The sequence below is a fragment of the Sander vitreus genome, chromosome 14 (genome assembly GCF_031162955.1).
Source record: "Sander vitreus isolate 19-12246 chromosome 14, sanVit1, whole genome shotgun sequence".
Lineage (NCBI taxonomy): Eukaryota > Metazoa > Chordata > Actinopteri > Perciformes > Percidae > Sander > Sander vitreus.
In genome coordinates this window covers 14,895,321-14,916,991 of record NC_135868.1, presented here as the reverse complement: position 1 = coordinate 14,916,991, position 21,671 = coordinate 14,895,321, and the positions used below count along the sequence as shown (strand labels likewise).

The window sequence follows — 21,671 nt, the reverse complement described above, 5'->3', positions numbered from 1 at the left end:
CTAACTAATACATTGTTTGCACTGTTTGCCCTCTCTCTCCATTTGTGATCCGTCGATATTAACTCTGTATGAGCACACGTTGATTTAAAAATGAATTATTTGATTTAAAAATGGTCTGCCTGAGTCTATGATCAGAACTCAGTCTATGACAACGGTCTGTTATACAGAAATAACAGACCATAGAATGCCGTGATTGACCAATCACAATTAAGTATTCAACAATAAGTACTAACTAATGGCTTTACTAATGGTTAATAGATTATTTACTTAAGCTTTATAGATCATTATAAGAAAATAATAAGAGTGACTTTAGGGTTGCCAGGCTGTGAAAGATCCATGTGCGTGACTGCATCATATGACCACTTACCTTCTGAAAAGAGCAGGGCATCAAATGCAACAACAACTTATTAACAACTTATTAGGCATTCATTAATGGATTCCAAACATTTATAACTGCATTATTACCAAATAGAAGTGATAGACTCCGGCAAAATTGTTTGCAGAGTGAACGTGCTCAACCCTCTAACTTTTCATGAGGGAATCTAACAAAAACATCAGGGACCAACTGTCCAGGAACTGAAAGGCCCCTAACTCATCTCAACAATCAACTCTTTGTTCTTCCACTTGGCTCAAACATCTTTTCCCTAATTCTATTTACTCACTCATTCAGAACTCTCTCTCTGTTTGTATCTCTCTCTTTTCTTCCTCCTTCCTTTACGTTTTGACATTCCCATTGTCTACTCCTGGATAGTGAAGCATATTTACCAGCAGTCAGCGTAGGCAAACAACCAGCCTATTCAAAGAGCTCAGCAGCGGCAGAGATGGAGAAAGGGAGAAGGAGGATGGAGCGGTGGGAAACAGAGTAAATACCCTGGATGACTTTGTGATATCAGATCCTCTCATTTTAGAGAAAACACAACATGTGTAAACAGCCCTAATGGATATAATTGCATCCTTCTCAAGCTTTCTTACAATTCTCATGTTGCAAATTGTTGCATTTAGACTCACAAACACACACGTCTGTCTGTCTCGCTCTCTTTTATCCTCCCACACACACACACACACACACACACACACACACACACCTCGCTCTCTGGTGACATAATGCCCTATAGTCCATTAACAAATACTGTCCCTGCAGTAAACAGTCATTTGCAATCAGCCTAAAGGCTACTCTCTGGAGAAAATGGATACAACTAGATGCTCACTTTCTCTGTATCAGCCAGATAATAGCTTCAAAGAAAGATACACTCTGAGCCCAGACAGAAATCTAAACAGATTACATCCTTTATTGCTTGTTTAAGTGTGGTCAGAAAGATCACTGAAAAGATAAAAAAAAAAAAAAATAGGAAGTTACTGTCTCTCTCTCTTTCCCACGCTGGTGTTAGATAGTTAGATACTCCCCTTTCCATGGAGGTCTAATCACCTTAGATATGATTGCTATTTCAGTGTAAAAAAAATACAGAGAGGAGGGAGGGAAAGCCTGTATGAGGCTGAGGCAATAATACAGTACATTGACAACAATAATAATTTGTTTACATTTCTGAATGTGCATTTCTTAAGCACCATTCTATTACAATGTACAAAACACATGTTTATAAAACAACAGACATCGGCATCGACCAAATGAAAATTCTACACATCGGTACCGGCTCAGAAATTTGCAATCGCTGCATCCCAAGTCTTTTGAATTAGCTGTGTGAATGTATTGTCCTGTTAGCTAATGAGCTTGCTAACTAACAGCAAGCAGTTAGTAAGCTTGTTAGCGCAGCAATAATGTTTCCCTCTTAAAACCTTTTATTAAATGAAATTGTGTTCAATCCTGAGAACAGGATTCCAGGGGCCAGTAAACAGACCAGTACAAAGAAAATAGAAAGAAGCTCGGGAAGCTACTGTGACTAGCACTAGCATGTTCCCTCTAGCTAATGTGTTAGCAGTTAACTCGCTAGCCACAGAAGTTCACCAACAATCCACTAGTATCTACATCAAGCCTCTAGAAGCCCATATTTTACGGGTTCTCTTTCTGGTGCGGCTCAGCGCTAGTCTGGCTATCACCAGACCAAGCTCAATCTTTTCAGATTGAACATTAGCCTGGAGAGTCTGCTCTGTATTTTCTACTGCACAAGAGGCGTAATCAACGGGCATAGTTCAAATGACTCTGTACGCAATTGGATAGTCCTTCAACCAATCAGACCAACGACCCTGGTGACATACTTTGCAACAACGGGGTTTGAGCTGAGCTCCATTCTTTTGGCCACCAGCGGGGCTAGCTGGTAAAGTAGTAGTAAGGCAAACACATCCTCCTTTTGTAGGCATTGTTCCAGGGCAAGTTTCTGTTCCGTTTTCAGAGAAAACTTCTCTTTGAAATCTTTTAAAAACAGCAGCCACAGTGGCATCTCAACACCATGTTGAATGTAAACAAAAAGCTGCTTGCCGTCGCTTCTCTATCGTCATCGGGTTAAAACCGCCAATAGCGCGCCAGGTGGATAAGCCAGTTTGTTATTGGTCCCCGCAGATTTGTAACGGAAGCAGGATAGTTAAATATACAGGTTTCCAGCATGAGCTGCAGGGCGAAATCAAATCGCCGGCAGATCGGGCTGGGTTTACCCAGTCTAGCTCAGCGCCTTTTGCGCTGAACCAATTAGTCAAGTATTAGATTAATCAATGAATTGTTCCTCTATTTTATATCATTATAAATTGAATATATTTTTGAGTTTAAAATAATGTAATGAAAAATAAGTATTAGTTGCAGCCTTACTGTGAATGGAATGGAATATAACATAGAAATATTCAATCTCATGCAATCATGCATTTATATCAGAGTCAGTTTGATTCTGGCCCCTTGGCTTTAACTGTGCATCGCCCCTTCCCCTCAACACTCACTTCTCTAAACTCTAACCAACCAAAAGAAGACCAAACTAAACTTAAACACCAATATTTGACTCTGGAGAGCTCTCTTTCACTTCATGCCCCGCCTTTCGAGCTTTTCTTTTCTCACCTGTCTGTTGTTCACCTTTTTTCAAAAATTTCTTGCAAAATCCTTGGGGAAAACAGCTCAAAAAGGCTGGCTGGTGTACTTTCTGCCTCGTACTATTGCATTTTATCAGAGTGCACACATAGCAGAGCATGTACCCACACCTTGTTTGTCTAACAGCTTATATTAATACGCTGGTGCCTGTTTAGATAACAGGGGCATTTCCTATTACGAGCAGAGAAAAGGGAAGAGGGAGGTACGCTTTAATTGTAAGCAGGACAGACTGTCTTTGTGTGTGTGTGTGTGTGTGTGTGTGTGTGTGTGTGTGTGTGTGTGTGTGTGTGTGTGTGTGTGTCCTGACTGCCTCTGCTCAAGATCACTGCCAGTGGCAAGGATGCAGAAAAAAAAGACAGTAGAAAGAAAGAAAGTAAGAAAGAGAGGAGCAGCGTGAGGGGAAAGGGTGGAGTAGGGATGGGTGATAAATAAAGAGGAATGGAAAGGAGACAAATAGAGGGGAAATGTGAATAAGTGAAACATGGTGACAGACGGTTAGAGAGGAGGAGGATTGGAATGCGAGGCAAGATGAAGATGGGCTGACAGGTGGAGAAAGAAGAAAAGGATGTGCGAGGAGTTTGAATAAAAAACACGGAGAGATTATGGGATAAACCAAGGAACAGGGCCAAAGGGACAAAGGTGGGCAAATGACAGACGCAGATATATATATATATATATATATATATATATATATATATATATATATATATATATATATATATATATATATATATATATATATATATATGAGAGAGAGAGAGAGAGAGAGAGAGAGAAGGTGTAAAATGGTGTCAGCCAGCCTGAGGTCCTTGGTGATGGATGGAAGCCAATCCACGGCCGTCCCATCCTTCATCTGACAGAGACAGAGCAAGCAACCATCCTGTAGTGCACAAAACCTCCCTACACTATCACCTGATACGTGTATGTGCCTAACCGCTCTGTCCAATTTATATGGAAAAGCATTTACACCTAAACAACATGGAACACACACTTCACTGCATGCATGTTAGACAAATGCTAAACACACACAAAGATGTAAGAAAGCCAACCCAACAATCATCTCTTTGTCTTTTCATGGCATCCCCAATGACCCTCATTCAGCTCCAGTTATAAACTGTCCATGAACAGATTTTCTATCTCTCTCCAAACACATGATGTCAAACAGCTGATCGCATAAACACATGATGACTGTATGAACATCATAATAATACAACATCAAACTTATTGTATTGTGCTTTTCTCACGTTACAAAAACAAAAATGTGCAAGAAGAGATTAGTTCTTGTTTCCTGTCTCCATAAAAGTGTTTTTGACAGCAAAGATGCCTGGAGAGGAAAACAAAGACAGAGATGCAGACAAGGACAAAGGCTTGCTCGTATATGCAGAAAGCCACACAGGTGAGTCCAACAGAAAGGTAAAGAAAAACTTATCTTACACAAAGAAACTGATATTTTTCTCAAAAAGACAAAACACGAGAGGGCTGCATAGAATACAAATAAGGCTCAGTACACGCGTAAGTGTTTTTATGTGTGTGCTTAATGTGCATGTATGTATGTGTGTGTGTGTGTGTGTGTGTGTGTGTGTGTCCTCCCTGCAGTGCATTAGCCAGCAGAGTGTGAGATGAGGATCCTCCCCCCGGGTGACGCTCTAGCATCCCACCTTTGCTGTGTGTGTGTGTGTGTGTGTGTGTGTGGGTCTGCTGCATCAGCAGTGCTTTACACCAAGGAGAAGCGACAGTCTATACACACCCTGTTAACTCACCCATGTCTACTGTCCATCACCTCACCTCACCCCTCCACGCTCTCTGCATGCTGCTGATCATTTGGCTGCCGTAAGATCACAGCTCCTTCATACATGACACGTGCAAACCACATTTCTGGCACTTAAAAAGATGTTACAAGTTGCATGCGTGTCGCATATCAAAAATGAAACCGCACTATCGATGAAGCTTCTGTTACATAGAGGATGTTGCTACTTGCCCATCCCAGTCCTTGGCATCACTCAAGTCCAACACCAGAGTCTGACATGGACCTGAAATCAGCAGAACTTGTGGGCACGCTTTGTTGCTGGAAGTTAGACGATAATATCGATACCAATCTGTACGGAAAATATGAAACTACAGCCTGAAGCCAGTTAGCCTAGCTTAGCGTATAGACTGGAAACTGCGGTAAACAACAAGCCTGGCTCTTAGCATGCTTTAGAGATGCTGCATGGATTTTGTTACCTTGTAGAATTTTGCTTCCTTTTGTTGCCTTATCTGGACAGAGCCAGGCTAGCTGTTCCCCCTGCTTCCAGCCTTTGTGCTAAGCTAAGCTAACATATTTAGAATACAATCACGAGAGTGGTACCAATCCTCTCATCTTACAAAAAACTATTAATTTAAGCATGTCTATTCTTGATCTTGGAAATAGTAGTTTGATAGAACAATCCCAACTCAAGAGTTACTCACTAGCTTTTTATGTCAAGCTCCATCTTCATCATCAAACTCTGAATAGAGCTTTAATCTCTTCCTACACAAGAAGGCAATGACAGTGTACCAGAATGCAAGTCATCTCAAATTCCTCAACCCTCTCTCAGTCTCTCTCCCTCTCTCTACGTAGATTTTAACACCAGGTGAATACATAACGTGTGTTATGCACAATCCTGGGAAGAGGGACTCTGATTTCCCATTAGAGCTTCCCTGAGGCAATCTCAGTTAATCGTATCCGCAGTGTTTACTTGCTTTAAACACGTCTCTCTCTCTCTCTCAGCAGCACAGAGGTGAGGTCTGTCTCTGTGCTGTAGCAGAGAGAGTCCGTACACAACACAATCTGCAGAATAGTCAAACACAAGCTGAACACCCTGTTATCCTTGAGAAAATTGCTAAGGGCCACATTGATTTGATGACAGTGTGTGTATACTGTATGTTTGAAAGAGGTAAACAACCGTGTAACATGTGTGGTAAGTGGAAACTGATGTGTAGGCAAGTGTGCTTGAAGTTGTGTCCAAGTTGTGTGTCCAAATAGGAGGGCTCAAATATTTGTGTGAATAACCTGTGGGTGCACAGGTGCTGTATGTCTATTGTCTATTGTGTGTGTGTGTGTGTGTGTGTGTGTGTGTGTGTGTGTTTGTGTTTTGGCTGGTAAGTGTTTCCGGGCAGGATCAGGCAGGATTTCAAAAACTGTAGGTCAAGACAAACAAGTCTGGCGTTAACAATGTGAGACGTGTTGCTTGCAAAGACACACACACACACACACACACACACACACACACACACACACACGATTCTTGAGCTTGGTATGCTTACATAATGAGGTCAGCTGTTTCTTGTTCTTGCCATTAGAAGTGAAACATGTTTAAATAAACACACACATAAAAGGTTGAAATAAAAAAAAAAGTTTTTAAGCCATATCACTTTCTTACATACCACGATCAAGAGACAGAGAATAAAGAAGTAAAAAGTGATATATGGATCTGACAAATGCTCCTAAATCTGGAATAATATGTACAAAATAACCTCAGAGTGATAAAGCTGTAAGAAGTCTATCTGCTACTGGATGATAAATCATTCCTTTTGTTAAATAAGAGATTCCTAATGGTTCAAAGATGTGATTATCTATTAATTAACTAGTGTTATATTTAACATTTTATCTGAGCAGAACATTGGGTGGTTCCCCTGCTTTGAATAAGCATTTCCTGATCTTGCTGAGGTGTGAAAAACGGTCAGCTTTCTTTCTTTAGCTGGTTTTACGGTGGGAATTTGCATTTCTGAGCCGAACGCAGCTCTAAACCTGTTGAAGATCTGTAAACTGTCAAGTGGATCCTTTGAAGATTGTGTACTTGTGTCCCTTCAGAAGAAGAGACACTGTGGGTGCTGTAATAACCACCACATATGGGATTTAAAAAATCATAACAAGTGCCCCTTACACTGTACAGAAGAAATGAAAAATCAATCCTGCGAGGGTCGGGGAGAGCGAAAGGAGCACCAGCAGTAACCCAAACGATGCATTGGAGATCAATATGCCCCTTTGTGTTATTAGAATTGCTGTCTTATTTTTTATTCTCTTCATTTGTCATACCCTTAATCTAAGAGTTTTGACTCTTTCGCTGACTGAACCCTCCAATCTTTACAAGCAGATGAGACAAGACGTTTTCAGCAACCGCCCCTAAATTGGCTGGATTGAATAAGAGCAAATTTAATGACCATTTCTCTACCAGCAGCGAGTTCTCTCGTTCATTCTCAAATGAAAGACCTCATAAAGAAATGGATAAATGTTCATTACTCCATGCAACTTTAAGGGCTGGATCTAAAAGATGCCAAATCACGCTAATGATGATCAAACCCTTAAATCCTATACATAAATATTCACCACAGACTCGTTACATTGCAGCTTGGTGAGGCCTTAAATTAAAAGCACTCTGAATATACTGTACAATATTGGCTTTTCTGCAGGGATGGGAATGGACGTAAGCCTTGTCAGTTCATCCCATCAAGCTTCATATGATCTAATGTTAGTAAATCCAAAATTCATATTAGCCGCACAGATGGGTGTTCCCTTGACAGGTAGCAGCTAACAGTGGCACCCCTCGATCACAGCTTGACTGCTGAATGGCCTCTTATGCATTTCCTCTTTCTTAGCCAAAAACCCCCACATGCAAGTTAAAAACCCACACCTTCCTAAAGCTAAAAGTAACTTTAAGCTTAGCGATGCAAAAATTAAGCAAGAGGCCAACTCGTCCATGAAAGATTTATGGAAACTACTTCAGTGATCTTATGGGGGATATTTAGACCACAGCAAACACCATAAAAACATGGAAATTCAATTCTGTAAAAATCCCATCCTGTCCAGCACAGCAGGAACTCCATTTGAAAGGGAAAACAATAACACTCAGCTCCTCTGTTTTGCTCTGTTCCAGATCAATGAAAGAAAAAAGGCTCTTTCCGACAACAGAACATAACAGTATTTTCCATTTTTATAATAGAATCCTGCTCAATCTGAAGCAAACTTGACATTTAACAAACATTATTTGGTAGTCACAGCAACACGCGCTTCCTCCAGATTCAATCCTTGGCGTAAATTCCCCAAGGTGTGTGTCTCATAGATGGACAGGGGTGTCAAACAGGGCACGCAGGGTAATTGCAAAACCTGAGGTGCAGAGTCAAACACTCTACTGTTTGCCTACCAATGATGGGGATGGGGCTCTTGCTTGTTAAAGCCTAAGTGAGTGTGAAATGCATGTAGTCTGCCTAAAGACATCTTGACAGCCTATGATGAAACTCTACTTTCACAGCAGTCAGACACACTGTGAATATTATACGTTATCCCTTCAGCAGCACGGCCGTTATGCCCAGTATAGCAGCATCTCTGTGTTCTCTATCAGTCTATACACATTATTACCAGTTATAATGAAGAAGTCCCTCCTGAATAGGGAACAGTTCTGGTCATGTAAATAAAAAACTCATTTTAGCACAGGTTTATATGACTCGGACGCCTACATTAAGAATTGAGTCCAATTTAAATAGTTTTACACTAAAATACTTCTTGAAAGCTTCTGACAAACACACAAGGTGTAGTTCAATAGGGAAATACACATATTTACTTTCTTGCTCAGTTAGATGACCAATAAGAAGCTGGAGCCAGAAGACGGTTTAAGCTTAGCATATAAACTAAATATGAAAAAAATATGCCTACCAGCATCTCTAAAACTCACAAATTAACACTTTATATCTATAATATTTAATCCTAGTTGTGGTTTTACCGGGGGTTCATTGCTGGACTGTTTATTGGCCAGAAGCAGTGACTTCCTGGAGTCTCTACTGGTTGCTTGGCAACCCAAAGGTGAAAACAAAAAACACAACTTGTCGTTTTAACACTTTGGGTTAATTAGAGCGAGTTAAAAGGTGCTGAAAGGCAGATTTTCTTACATTTGATAAGGCCCGGCAAGCCGTTTCCCCCGTTTCCAGTCTTTATGCTAAGCTAAGCGGCTGCTGGCTCCAGCTTTCCATTGAACAGAAATAGTCTTTTTAAATTAGACTTTCTCACTAACTTCACTCCGTGAGAGCGGTAAATCCCAAAATGTTCCTTTTACAAAATAATGTGTCTGCTTGATGATGAGGCAGACACCGGACCTATCTGGTAACACGTAACATTAATAAACAAAATTAGAAACAGAACAGCCAACAAAACATGCAAATGAGACCAACTAAATCATGAGTTTGGCTGTAATAAAACAATACAAACACTTAAGCAGCATTTTCATAGCTGGCTCAATGTGGATGAGGCTAGACCCTCCTTTCCAAGCTGGATAGGAAAATGTTTGGACAGCTTGAGTGTGATTCTTTCAATTAAGGGATGTGTGAACAAAAGGCTACCCATATCAACCCAAAACAAACTCTCCTTGGACTTGGTGCAGTTTGCAGTAAAGTCCTCAGAGAACGCTCCCAGCCCTTTTGCTCCTCACTCATTTTCCTTCTTACGTGCAACAACTGCACATACCCAGCCTTGTCTCCATCCAAATACCAGCATTAGCAGCATGCTATGAATATTCTGAAGTTAAAACTGTCACAAAGCATTTGCCCTGCTGTCCTCTTTTCCACCACACAGTCAATCGCTTATAGAGTGACAAAGATTTAGTTATACACAGACATGCAGTTCTGTTTCTTTGACATGTATACAATTGCATGAAAACAAGGAAGGGTGAGCATTTTGCCATTTCTTTTTAGCATCATTTGGATCAATTTGTTTCCATGCTGGTCTGGACAGAGGGGTATTTCAAGAACTCTATACTCATTTTAGGCACAGTTACAGATTCAGGATTTAAAGCTCAACTGCTGCAGTTTCAGCAGCACAGTGGGTATTTATTCACCATGCTTCTATTAAAAGATGTCAAGGCCATGTCAGTTTTTATTAATGGTTAGCCTAACACATGAGGAAGTGCAGCAAAAGCAAAGGGAGGCTAAAACAAAGTGCAAATTGTGTTTGCTGAGGCGAATGTCAACTTCTGTGAAAGCCAGTCTGCTGCAGTGTGGATGGCCTGCCAACAGCTCCTATTCAACAACTGAACACATCAACACAGACTGAGGGAGGGGGTTTCTATTGGTGGCATTTGGCTGTGTGTGTGTGTGTGTGTGTGTGTGTGTGTGTGTGTGTGTGTGTGTGTGGGGGAGGGACCCTAGGAGAGCTGACAAGAGTGTGAAAAAGGGTGTTCATGTATTTGGCAGGTGAGCAGAGAGGAAATTCAGATTCACAATTACAGAGAAAGATGGTTGTAGAACAGTGTGTGTGCCTCTGCTTCACCAAGCATCACATTTATGCACATACAGTATGTGTGTTTGCTCATGTGTGCATGCCAGCTCTACGCTATGAGGAAGGAGAGGCCATGTACTTGTCAGTGCCAATGAGACAATACATGTCTGAGGTTATCTAGAGGGCTCAGTAACATCCACACACATGACCATCCATACAGTGTAGGTATATGTATATATATGTGTGTGTGTGTGTGTGTGTGTGTGTGTGTGTGTGTGTGTGTGTGTGTGTGTGTGTGAGACTAAAACCAGTCAGTCAATCTGTCACTATAGGGGAAGTTGATTTGCATCGCAAAAACAAGTAGGCCTACAGACATATCTTGCTGTCATGAAGATTGAATAGTTTTCCACAAATGTTCTGGTCCGCCTTAAAAAACACACACACACGAAGAAGAATGCCAAACCATAACTGCTGTCACACACTGTAAACAAAGAGACAAACAAGACATTTTTATCCTACTACCCCTAATATAAGTCAATTAATATCATGTGAATATGAAGATTTGTGCTCATGGAAATGTGAAAGTAGCACCAAGGTTATATAGTTATATTTCATTAAAAAATGAAAAAGGCCCTTAGGAGATTGGAAAATGGATATGATTCTACAGACTACTGCCAATGTTAACCAAATGAAGAACGGCAGAGGGGAGAGAGAAAGAGAGACAGCTGCTCCCAAAATATTCAAGTATCACGCAGCGTCAACATTCCCAGCACTGTTTAGTATGAACAGGACACGAAATATGTTGGTGTAAGGCAACAAGTCTCTGTTCCAGCTTCGCTGTCACCGCTTCTCACATTTGGTTTCACTGCGAGCAATTTAGTCTGCCGCAGTCACAACTACAGCACACTCTCTGTTTAGTTTCCCAATGCGTCCTCCACACACACACACACACACATACACACACACACAAACAAACACTCATACATTCTCAGCCCAGCTGCAGCAGTAATATAAAAAATAAACAACCACAAGAACACAACACAACTTTTATACAGAGGTGTGAAAATATGAAACAAGCGCTTACCAGAGAAAGCGGACTATCCAAAAATCTGCATTCAACGACTGGTTGAACAGAAAAGTGTCTGGATTTGTTTGGTGCGCGTGGATCCTTCGTCTAAAGCTTCCGGTGCTGCATTAAAGAGATGAGAGTGAAGTAGCCTAGTCTGAGGAGGATACACACAGACAGCTATGCGACTCGTTCTTCAGCCTGCGCACATTTCTGGACGTGAGAGACACGGAGCTGTTCGTTTCAGTCCGCTCCGCTCTGAGCTCCGCCAAGCAGCAGCCGGACGCTGGTGGGAGGAGTGCTAGGGAACTGCCGCGGCGCGAAGCTCCATGGGAAATGTATTTCACGAGTACTAAAGCTTGACTGGCTAGATGTGCTTTAGGACACTTTTTGTATTAAATAAGCTCCGTACACACTTACTGTATAATAATTTAATATGGAATCATATACAAAATAATAATAATGGTAAACTTAATATTGCATTTGAATGCATCTATATTAAAGGTCCTATGGCATGACTTTTTGGATGCTTTTATTTAGGCCTTAGTGATCCCCTAATACTGTATCTGAATAGCCTAGAAATCTAGACACACCCTAGCGGCAGCAAATTTAATTTGCAGCCAGGGGGGTCTAGGCACTCTCTGTTGGCTTGCGAGCTGGAAAAATCTAACTCTAGTCAGGCCAATCACATCGTGTATAGAGTCGGTGGGCGGGCTTATGGCTGCTGCTGCTGGGAACAGCGTTCGTCTGGAAGACTTGGAGTTAAGCTTTTCTTTGAGAAAAGAACAAAGAACGGCACTGAAGTCATTCTTACAAAAAGAAGATGTGTTCGGAGTTTTGCCGACCGGATACGGCAAAAGTTTAATCTATCAACTAGCTCTGCTACCTTCTTCGTTGCTCTGCCTGGTTGTAGCGCTATCCTATTGCTGAAGTCTCTTTCCCGAAATTCAGCCTTGGTGCAGAATTACAGCCACTAGAGCCAGTCCCACAATGAACTTTCCTTAGGATGTGCCATTTCTGTGTCTGTAGTTTTAAATGCTACTGAGGAGGAGAGAGGTGGGGCAAGGTGGAAGGTGGGGGTGTGGCCTTGACCAACTGCCACTTTGCTTGTTTGCAAGCCATGATGTCTTTCACTCATGGGTGGGCCAAATTCTCTGGGCGGGCAAAGCAGAGAAAGGGGCGGTAACCTTTCCCCTTATGATGTCATTTTCTCAAAGGCAGAGCAGGATACCAAAGAATTTCTAATAAGGGAACAAGTTCCACTCTCTAGCTACTTCCGGCTTCTGAACTGGTTGCAGTTCCAACAGAGTTCCATATAAGGTGCGCTCACAGGCCAGTACAGAATGAATGGGACTCTATGGAGCTATACCCCTCAAAATCCACTTTTCTCAGGATATCATTTTTTGTCTAGTAATTTGAATGTTGCATTCGAAAGGGGAGGCTAAGAAAATACACACTGCTGGGTGTTAGATTTTTTTAAAGTGGCTTTTTTGTTCTAAAAGGCCTTTTAAAATGTCAATGACGTGATACACATATACGGCCAGAGATACTGCTTTACTGCTTCCTTTGTTCTCTCGAGGCATCGACAACACAGCTGACAGGTTAGGCTCTCCATGTTAATACACGTGCTAGAAAGAGGTTTGCTAATGTTTTAAAGACCACGCCGAAATATTCACTCTGACATTCTGGTTCTGCTTTGGATGCCGTCAAGCGGGATCTCCGATCGTAATCAGTCCTTCACTGACCAATCAGCATTCATTAGCAGAATGCTAGCGTGTTATGGGCAACAACGACTCAACCTGTAAGAAATCGAAAGGACACAAGTACTCATTCATTCAACTTTTGACCTATAATCCATGTTGAACTTGCAAAAACTACAATCAAATCTGAGATTTCTCAACGACAATCAGGCGAAAGAGACAAATTTAGCCGTCTAGCTCCATAGAGTCCCATTCATTTAGCACTGGACCGCGATCACCCCCAGTGGAACTCTGGTGGAACTGCAACCAAATTCGGTACAATGGGGCTGAATAGTGAGTGGAACGGAGCTGGAGCTGGGAATGACGTCATACCCGAGTTGAATGCGTTCTATTTAAAAAGTCGGCTTTTCATTGTTTTCAGCTCTAGCCCGGTTAGCTATTGTTAGCAATACAAGTTGATAACAATGCATTACGCCGTTTTTTGTGCATGCAAACAGCGTAACAACATGTCCACAGATAGAAGTTGAACATGCCTGTGTGAACGACTGATTTAGTGACACAAATAAGACAGAAGTGCTTATAACTTTATGTTACCGCAGCTTTTCACAACTGTTGATACAGGGGGTAGCCATGTTGGATTTTGAACTCGGGCTACTGCGAGGTTGTACGAGTTCCAAGCTCGTAAATCCGAGGTCAGGGGGCGTGTTCACGACTTTGACCTCGTTAAAACCGAGTTGCGAGGTAAATAGAACGCGACATTGGTTTACACCTATCGTCATTTCAAGCCACTGGGGGACCATAGGCAGGCTAGGGGAACTCATATTAATGTTAAAAAACCTCATAAAGTGAAATTTTCATGCAATGGGACCTTTAAATACAATAATGTGTAGGTGAATAGTTAAGTTATAGATTTTTTTTAATTGCACACATATATAACAGCATAAACCAGATAAAAGACAAAAACATTTGTGACAGGCTCCCCTCAACTCAATGTAAGAAAAAAATACTAAAACTAAATATTAAATACTAACTAATAGCCTAATACATCACAGTTTAGCAAAATACAAGGAGATACACAAAATGAACAGACGAGTTCACCAAATCAGCTGACAATAATGAAGAAATATAAAATGTAAAATATAGAATTATATAAAATGTCATATAAAAAGTCAAATACAAAAACACTGAAAAAAATAACAATGTTATTATCAAAAGCAGTACTTTTCTAAAGTATGCACTAGGGTCTGAGGGTGTTGTTGTAGCCTATAGATTGTAAAGTTTCTTGAGGCGGATTGGATTTGTGATTTTGGGTTACAGTATATAAATGAAATCGACTTGTCTATTAAGTATGTTCTAACAAACGTAATAGTTTTTCATGTGCTGTATACGAACCACCAAAAGATCTGCACTGTTCACACAAGCAGCTTTTAATAGAACATACTGCCTTGAGGAAGATCCTTTTTTTCACTGGTAATGATTCCATGATTTATGAGTAACATGTTTTGTTATATTTCACATGTAGCCTAGTTAGAAGCATAACAACTGCGGTTTTATTTATATCAGTCTTAGTCAGTGATTTGTGTTCTTCACACTCCTGGGGACACACTAAGGACTTCTGGGACTTCCTTAGGGAGACAGAACTTGAATAGAGAGTGGTGTAATGAATGCAGTAGTACCAAAGTGCTACGTTCTTGCTCACTATTAGTCTCAAGGGGGAAATACCTTTGCTCCGACAGTAAATGCATTGGTAGCCTATTTCCCAAGAAAGCCCCTGGGTGTTACTTCTCACAAATCTTACACTGTTACAATCTTTCTCAATTCATCCTCTAATCAAAGCTTCTATACTCCATATTCACACTTAAACTGGATGTAACCCAACATGTGAATACTGTAGCAGATATGAACTCTGAACTGTGTTGTGACACATTGAACCATGTTACCCATCACTTTTTGAAAATTACATGTTTACACCAAGTAGTAAAAACAACACTGATAGCAACATAGAACGTAGAACATCCTGAACACCAGTGTCTTCTTGTAGGATCATTTTCAGAATGACAATAGACATTTCATAAGTTATTATTGTGCTCAGGCAGAGAACTTGATAAATGAAATCCTGCACCAAGACAATACATCTACTTTCCTTGAGGTCAAACATCCCCTTGAGCATTAATTGTTTCAGAGCGCTCTTTCCCCCACTTTCTTACTGCTGGACTTACAGTACAACTGTGTGTGTGTGTGTGTGTGTGTGTGTGTGTGTGTGGGTGGGTGTGGGTGTGTGTGTGTTTGGACGGTGTATAGGAAATGCTTCTGCCCCTCAATAGCGGTATGTCTAAATTTAGAGCCCTGTGCCTCCACTGTCAGACTGTCACAGACTGCGACAGACTGTCGGCTCAGGAAAGAGACTTGAGGAGTGTTGAAGTAAGGATAAACTGTGCGAGCTCGGGTGGGCTGATCTGAGAATAACACATTTGTTCTACGCCTTGAAAACAGGGTGACTATAAATACACAGCTATACTGAACAGAGCTGAAGGAAGTGCAAACCAAATGTGCAAAGTTTTATTTTTTTATTCATTCATAGATTAGTATGCAAAGTTTTTTCTTTCTTTTTTTTCCAAAATAAGTTTTTTAAAAATTGGACCACTGAAATGTAATTGTCAGTTTATTAGGAAAATACTGAACTTACATGTATTATTATTCATGCTGACAAAATGTGGCCAAGAGATAAACACACAGTTATACTCTTCACTGTGAAAACCTTCCCTTTAAAATTACAAAACTGATTTAATGTCATGCAGCAAACTCCCCCATTACACACACACACACACACACACACACACACACACACACACACACACACACACACACACACACACACACACACTTAATTATTTCACAGAAGCAATTCTGCCATGATTAAATTTGACTTAAGTGCTAACACAGTCAAAATGTAAATGCATTTCCATTTCTGATTTCTGTTGTTATACCCTGACAGGCTTTTGACCTTGTTTCATCTGCTGAGTGCAGGAAGCAGTCCCTGGAGACCATTTTCCATCTTCCCTGTCTATTTGATTATGAGATGTGTCTGTTTGATTGTCTTTTTGGAGAGCAGCACCTCCTTTATTGACTTAGTGCAGTGACAGACCCCACACTCGTCCTCTCCTAACATCGTTCTGCTCGGTGATATCGTTTGTCAGATGATTACTGCAAGGTGTCACAGTCGGTTTCCCTGGGAGTTTGCTAACGAGCTTTGTCATGGCATTGTGAACGAGATGGTGCGGTTTACATGCTGCTAACCTATATAAAGGCTGTTAATCTAACTACAAGTGGTATTATTAAACTATTATGGTGTGCTTAAATAGACACCTATAGGAGAGAGCAGGAATGTGGTCGTACATCATTGACACCTGCAGAGTCCCCAATAGTACGATCAAAACACTGTGTCTCAGCATAGACACCTTCTCTAGACCCCATGTTAGAAATGGATTTACACATAAGGCGTGCAGCATTTAATGTCCAGAAATGTCATGCCTCACCTCACACATGTTTATGCACAAACTCTGAAAGTACAAATACAAGATGCAAATCAAATGTTGCCAAGGATTTTGAAGGATTGTAAGGAAGAACACTTTTTTTTTATATGCATGAGGTTTGGAGGTGAAGATTCAAATATAATTTAAAACAGATACAGATGCAAAAAAATACAACCTAAATCAGCATTATCATCACCACAGAGACTTACATGTTTTAGGAATGTATGGCTCAAATAAAACCCACTGTTCATTTATCCCAGTCGACTACATAACACTGGGGAGTTATTTATCCTCTGGCGCCCTCTAGCGGCCCACGAGAGAAGCGCCAATCTCTGTCGAGGTTAGAGGTCAAAACAGAAAACATGGCGGCTTCCAGTAAAGCGACCGTGGTGTTGAAGGCTGTGAAGAAAATAGCGGTTCAGTTTTGTCCCTTTGAGTCTAATGTCCGTTCCACACGGTAAGAAGTGTGTGTTCAATGTATTGTTGTGTCGGAGAGTGGTTTTTGTGTGACTGGACTGTGGATAACAGCCGTAATTTGACAATGAGGCGACATTGTTTCCCAAGAGCAGACGATTATTACCAGCCAGTTCAGTCTTTAGGCTGCATTTTATGTAGCTAATAACTTGTTATTGTCTAACTAGGATGATTGAGGAAGTGTATACATGTGGTTGTGAAGAGTTACATCTTAAATACACACGACATAAGGATTCCCCTTACTTAGTTTCCCTACAGTAACGTTATCCCTAATATATTCCCGGTTGAGGGAAAAGACCGAAAAGACCTATGTTTTAGTTCAGCCATTTCCCTTATACCTATGTGCCATACTGAACTAAACAGTATACGACTTTATTTGTCTGAAATTTATTCTAAACGTCTTCAATATTTGGTCTGAAAAAAATGGCCTGCTCATGTTAACCTTGGGCTGAGCTATGTTGGAATTATAAGATAACCAAACTTCATCAACTAATAATGTAATAAAGGTGTAACCTCTCCCACCCATAGGGTGCAACAAAACGCATAGTCAGACAGATGTTAATCAAGCACAGTGTGAGCACCTGTCGGAGTCCTCAGATGAAGGTCTAATCAAGCAAAAAAAGTGGAAACACCTGTGTTTGTTCGGGTGTGTAGGGCCATTATTCACCAATTTTAGTATTAATGAATAATGTTATACTCATACACAATGTGAACAACCATTGTGTTTATTATCTGCAATGCAGTAGATGAAGAAGTATTCAGATAGCCTATGTTACTTAAGTAAATGTAGCAATACCACATTGTAAAATACTTAAGTTGAAGTGCAAAGTAGCAATAAAATAAATATTAGAGTATAATACAAGAACCTCAAAGTGATTCCCAACCAGGGGTACTTGTACCCCAGGGGGTACTTGTGCTGTTGCCAGGGTGTACGTGGAAAGATTGTGGAGCAGCTCAACTATTTGAAATTATGATTTGATCAAAAGAACATCAGCTGTAACAACTAAACACTACATGTGTGCATGAAATCTAGTCAGCAAGCAAGCACAGAAGTTTAAATGGGTAGCTAAAAGTAATGAATAGATGGTAGAAATAAAAAGCTACAAGTAATGGCTAAATGGTAAAAATAGTTATCTAAAAGTAATGAAGATATGGTAGGAATAAATAGCTAAAAATAATGACTAAACAGTTCAAATGATTAACTAAAAGTATTGGATAACAGTTGAAATAGTTAGCTTAAAGTATTGCATAAGCAGAAGAAATGGTTACCTAAAAGTAATGGTTATAGTTAAAACATTCAGCTTCACCTCAAGTAGTAGTAGTAGTAGTAGTAGTAGTAGCAGCAGCTGACCAAACCAACTTTAATATTGACCATTTAACAAGTATAAAAAATGGACATTATCCACTTTATATAATGAATAGTTTGGAATAAACATTGGGAATTGATCAAGCAGTACGTGAGTTCATCTGACAGGGCTGTGGGGGTACCTCAGACCAAAAGGTCAGGGAATCACTGTTTTAATGAATGTACTTAGTTACCTTCCATCACTGCAACATGCTCCTCATGCTCCACAGGGAGTTTCTGGCCATGGTGGGCTCAGAGAAGGCCAGAGCTACCAACATGAACTGTGAGGTGATATCGACGGTGAAACATGACAAGTCTGAACCCGTAGTGGATATCACTTATCGTAAGTATTACCTGACCGCATTTAAATGTGTGGGAGAAGATCTTTAACAGTGAGACTTTATGAGGCAGTGTGATTGTGGCTGGAGTTTTGCATTTGCAGTTCAGATTCCTGGCATTGTTTTAATCCACTGAAGATATGTAGTCATAAAACTCATTAAGTCATACGTTTTTTTGTTTGTTTTTTTTTTATTCCCATGAAGCCACCTTGTGTTGTTTTCTCAGGTGTGTGAACTAGTGTCACGTTTTTAAAGCTCAATTTCACTACATATTTTTATACTGTATAGAGGGAAATTACATATATATGGCTAAGTAATTATCAAAGAGAGGATTTTGAATTTGGCATCTGTAAAACCTCAAGCACATGATATTAAAGAAAATATTTAACACTGACACATTTGGGGAGTTTTGGCTAAGAGAGACATAAAGTTAAAGACAGATTGACAACAGTAGAGTTACAATAAAAAACTAAAGGCATTGAATGCATCTGAACACTTAAATTACATTTTGACATTAATGTCCTCAGATTTGCTTTTTAAAAAAATCAACTTTATTTTCTTTAAAGCTACATTGTGTAAGAATTTCTCCCATCTAGCGGTGAAATTGTATATGACAACCAACTGAATAGTTTATTTTGGTACCATGTCATTGCTAACATCAGTTATCAGGTTCCCAAACATATGCAAGATAATGTTAGTAAAGTATCAGTACTATCGTTATTCTGTATATTGTATTGAGATTAATAGTGTAAGGCAATGTTTACAGCGTAGGGGAGAAGCAACGGAGGTTTATGTTTTTAATATATTTCTCTGAGCAGTATGAACAATGTCAATGAAACCGAAATGAGCTCTTAGTGTCTCCATCGTTTACACGCAGCTGTTCTAGCTGTAGCTAGTCAGTGTTACAACGCCATGACGTGAGTTGTCTGCCAGGGAAATCACGAGACGTGATTATGTTTATGTTACAAGGTAGACAATCCTTTTTCATCATTGACGCAAGGAAAAGTATGCTAGACGTCGTTCTAGCGTTATGCACAGCCATGCTATAGTTAGCCAAGCAAGTAGCAACTATAAAACTTTGAATTTACACAAATAGGCAGAATTACCTGTCGAGAAGAAAGCAGGCAACTTCGGTGTCCCTTTTAAAATCCTTGCTCCTTATGAGCTCTTTCCATCTTGGAAAAGCCACTCCAATATTAACTTTGGTCTTGTTGCTTTGTCACGTTGTCATTTTAATTCTCTTTTTAACTTCCTTGGCGACTCAGTTACACGTCCTCGAGAATAGGCGCAATCCTCCATCTTCAACAAGTTTTCAAATCTGCCGGCAGTAGCAAGTAATCTTCTCCCCCTCCCTCCCTCCCTCCCTCCCTGGCATTCGTCACAGTCAGTGCCACTGAGTGAAAAGAGCGAAAGGCAGAGCTATGTCCCACTTTGGCTAATGTATTTTAAAGATGGAGGCGCAACATGGCTGCCGTCATTCGTGCGAGTCACTCCTATGTATGGCAGATTCTACGCGTACGAGAATACTTTAATTAGTTGGTGGAAGTAATTACACATGAATGAGCACTCATTTTTGTGAAAGAACAAAGGTTTTTTTTGCGAAGAATCAACTCAAAAAATTACACATTGGAGCTTTAAATTTAACTATCTTAAGGTAGCCTGAAGAGACTACAGACCTAAGAAGTTTACTTGAGCCAGTGCTTGAAGACAACATTTTGACTTGTTTTAATTATTAATTACAGTACTTGGTCCAGATGGGCTCTATCTTTAAAACAAGTCCCTTGAGATGGTGTTTATGTTGAAAGATTTGATCAGTGTTGTGTACCGCTGGGTGTTATTGCTTGTTGATTAAACGCAGGAGAAGTTAACTCTGTACATGCAGCATAACCCCTAGTATATACAACTCAGGACTGTGTGATCTAGTCTTGGAAATTCATGCTGAAGTTGTTACTGCATGATATTACCCACGCAGAGTGAGTTAAGTACTTATTGTAGAACATTGTACAGATGCTGCACATTGTGTGTTACTCATCTTCTGCTCAGTTAACTTTTCACTTCTTTGCTTTTTGTACACCTTATACAGACAGATGTGTCATTATGAGTCATCTCATTGTCTTTGTCTTTCTCTACTACAGTAGACGGAGAGAAGCTGCTGTTGAAGGGAGCAAAGTTGACCAGCAGCGAGATGCTGAGCGCATTTCAGTCACTGTGCACAGCCAAGGATCCACAGGCAAAAGTTGCAGCAAACAAATAATGATCCTCATGTTAAATATATCTGTGTTGAATGTATCTGTATTTAACTGTGTATATTCTTGAATGTTTATTATTAAAGTATTTCATTTAAATGTGGCTTTTCTGGTGTGGATTGACCTTTGATCCACTAACGCTGTCCTGCACTGTTTGCAGGCATGACACTGAGTCATTTCTTTCCTTACTCTTTCCTCTTGAGTCACACAATCCAAATTCCTCCACCATTTAGGAATCAAATTCTACCAGATGTTCTTTGCTGTCAACGTGAACTTATATACTGTCAAATCGAAAAAGGTACTGCACTCTCTTGTTCAGACGAAATAGTTTAGCCCCATCAGCTATGCTTATTTTATCCATATTAAAGACCTCAATTGAAATGCTTTAACTGCTGAAAAAAGTTGCTGTGATCAGTACAGGGTCATGGTGTGTCCTTGCATAATGTGCTATTTTCCTGATAAAAGAGATCATTCTAGTGTTTGAAAGAACATTATGCAAGCTCTAACCTTTGACACAGCAGGCTTAAATGTAATTTGGCACAGTTTTAGATGCATCCCCCCCCTCTGAGAAGAAAAAAAACCCTTTAACCCAGGCACAGATAACTGAATTCCTGTCCCCTCTGCTAGCTACTTTCTGTTCCATTAGCATCTGTAACTTAATGGGTTTTCTCCATGGATAGATTATTATTACATTAACTTATTTTGGCGTAGAAAAT

The 21,671-nt window shown here is 40.2% G+C and overlaps 2 protein-coding genes across 3 annotated transcripts in view; one reads left to right on the top strand and one right to left on the bottom strand.

Annotated features, from left to right (window-relative positions):
• Window positions 1-11,610, bottom strand: part of pag1 (phosphoprotein membrane anchor with glycosphingolipid microdomains 1) — a 56,312-nt gene extending 44,702 nt beyond the window's left edge. Inside the window, exon 1 of one of the 2 annotated variants that reach the window (XM_078267771.1) lies at window positions 11,338-11,610. The gene's annotated coding sequence lies outside the window, so the exon portion shown is untranslated. Of the gene's footprint in view, window positions 1-2,998; window positions 3,097-11,337 lie in introns of those variants that run through there. The other variant, XM_078267772.1, reaches the window with a different exon arrangement.
• A 5,284-nt stretch (window positions 11,611-16,894) lies between these two features.
• On the top strand, window positions 16,895-21,058 carry mrpl53 (mitochondrial ribosomal protein L53). Its single transcript, XM_078267633.1, has 3 exons — window positions 16,895-17,009; window positions 18,602-18,714; window positions 20,845-21,058. The coding sequence occupies exons 1-3, from the start codon at window positions 16,915-16,917 to the stop codon at window positions 20,961-20,963; spliced, it is 327 nt and encodes a 108-aa protein (XP_078123759.1). The 5' UTR covers window positions 16,895-16,914; the 3' UTR covers window positions 20,964-21,058.
• The last annotated feature ends 613 nt before the right edge of the window (window positions 21,059-21,671 follow it).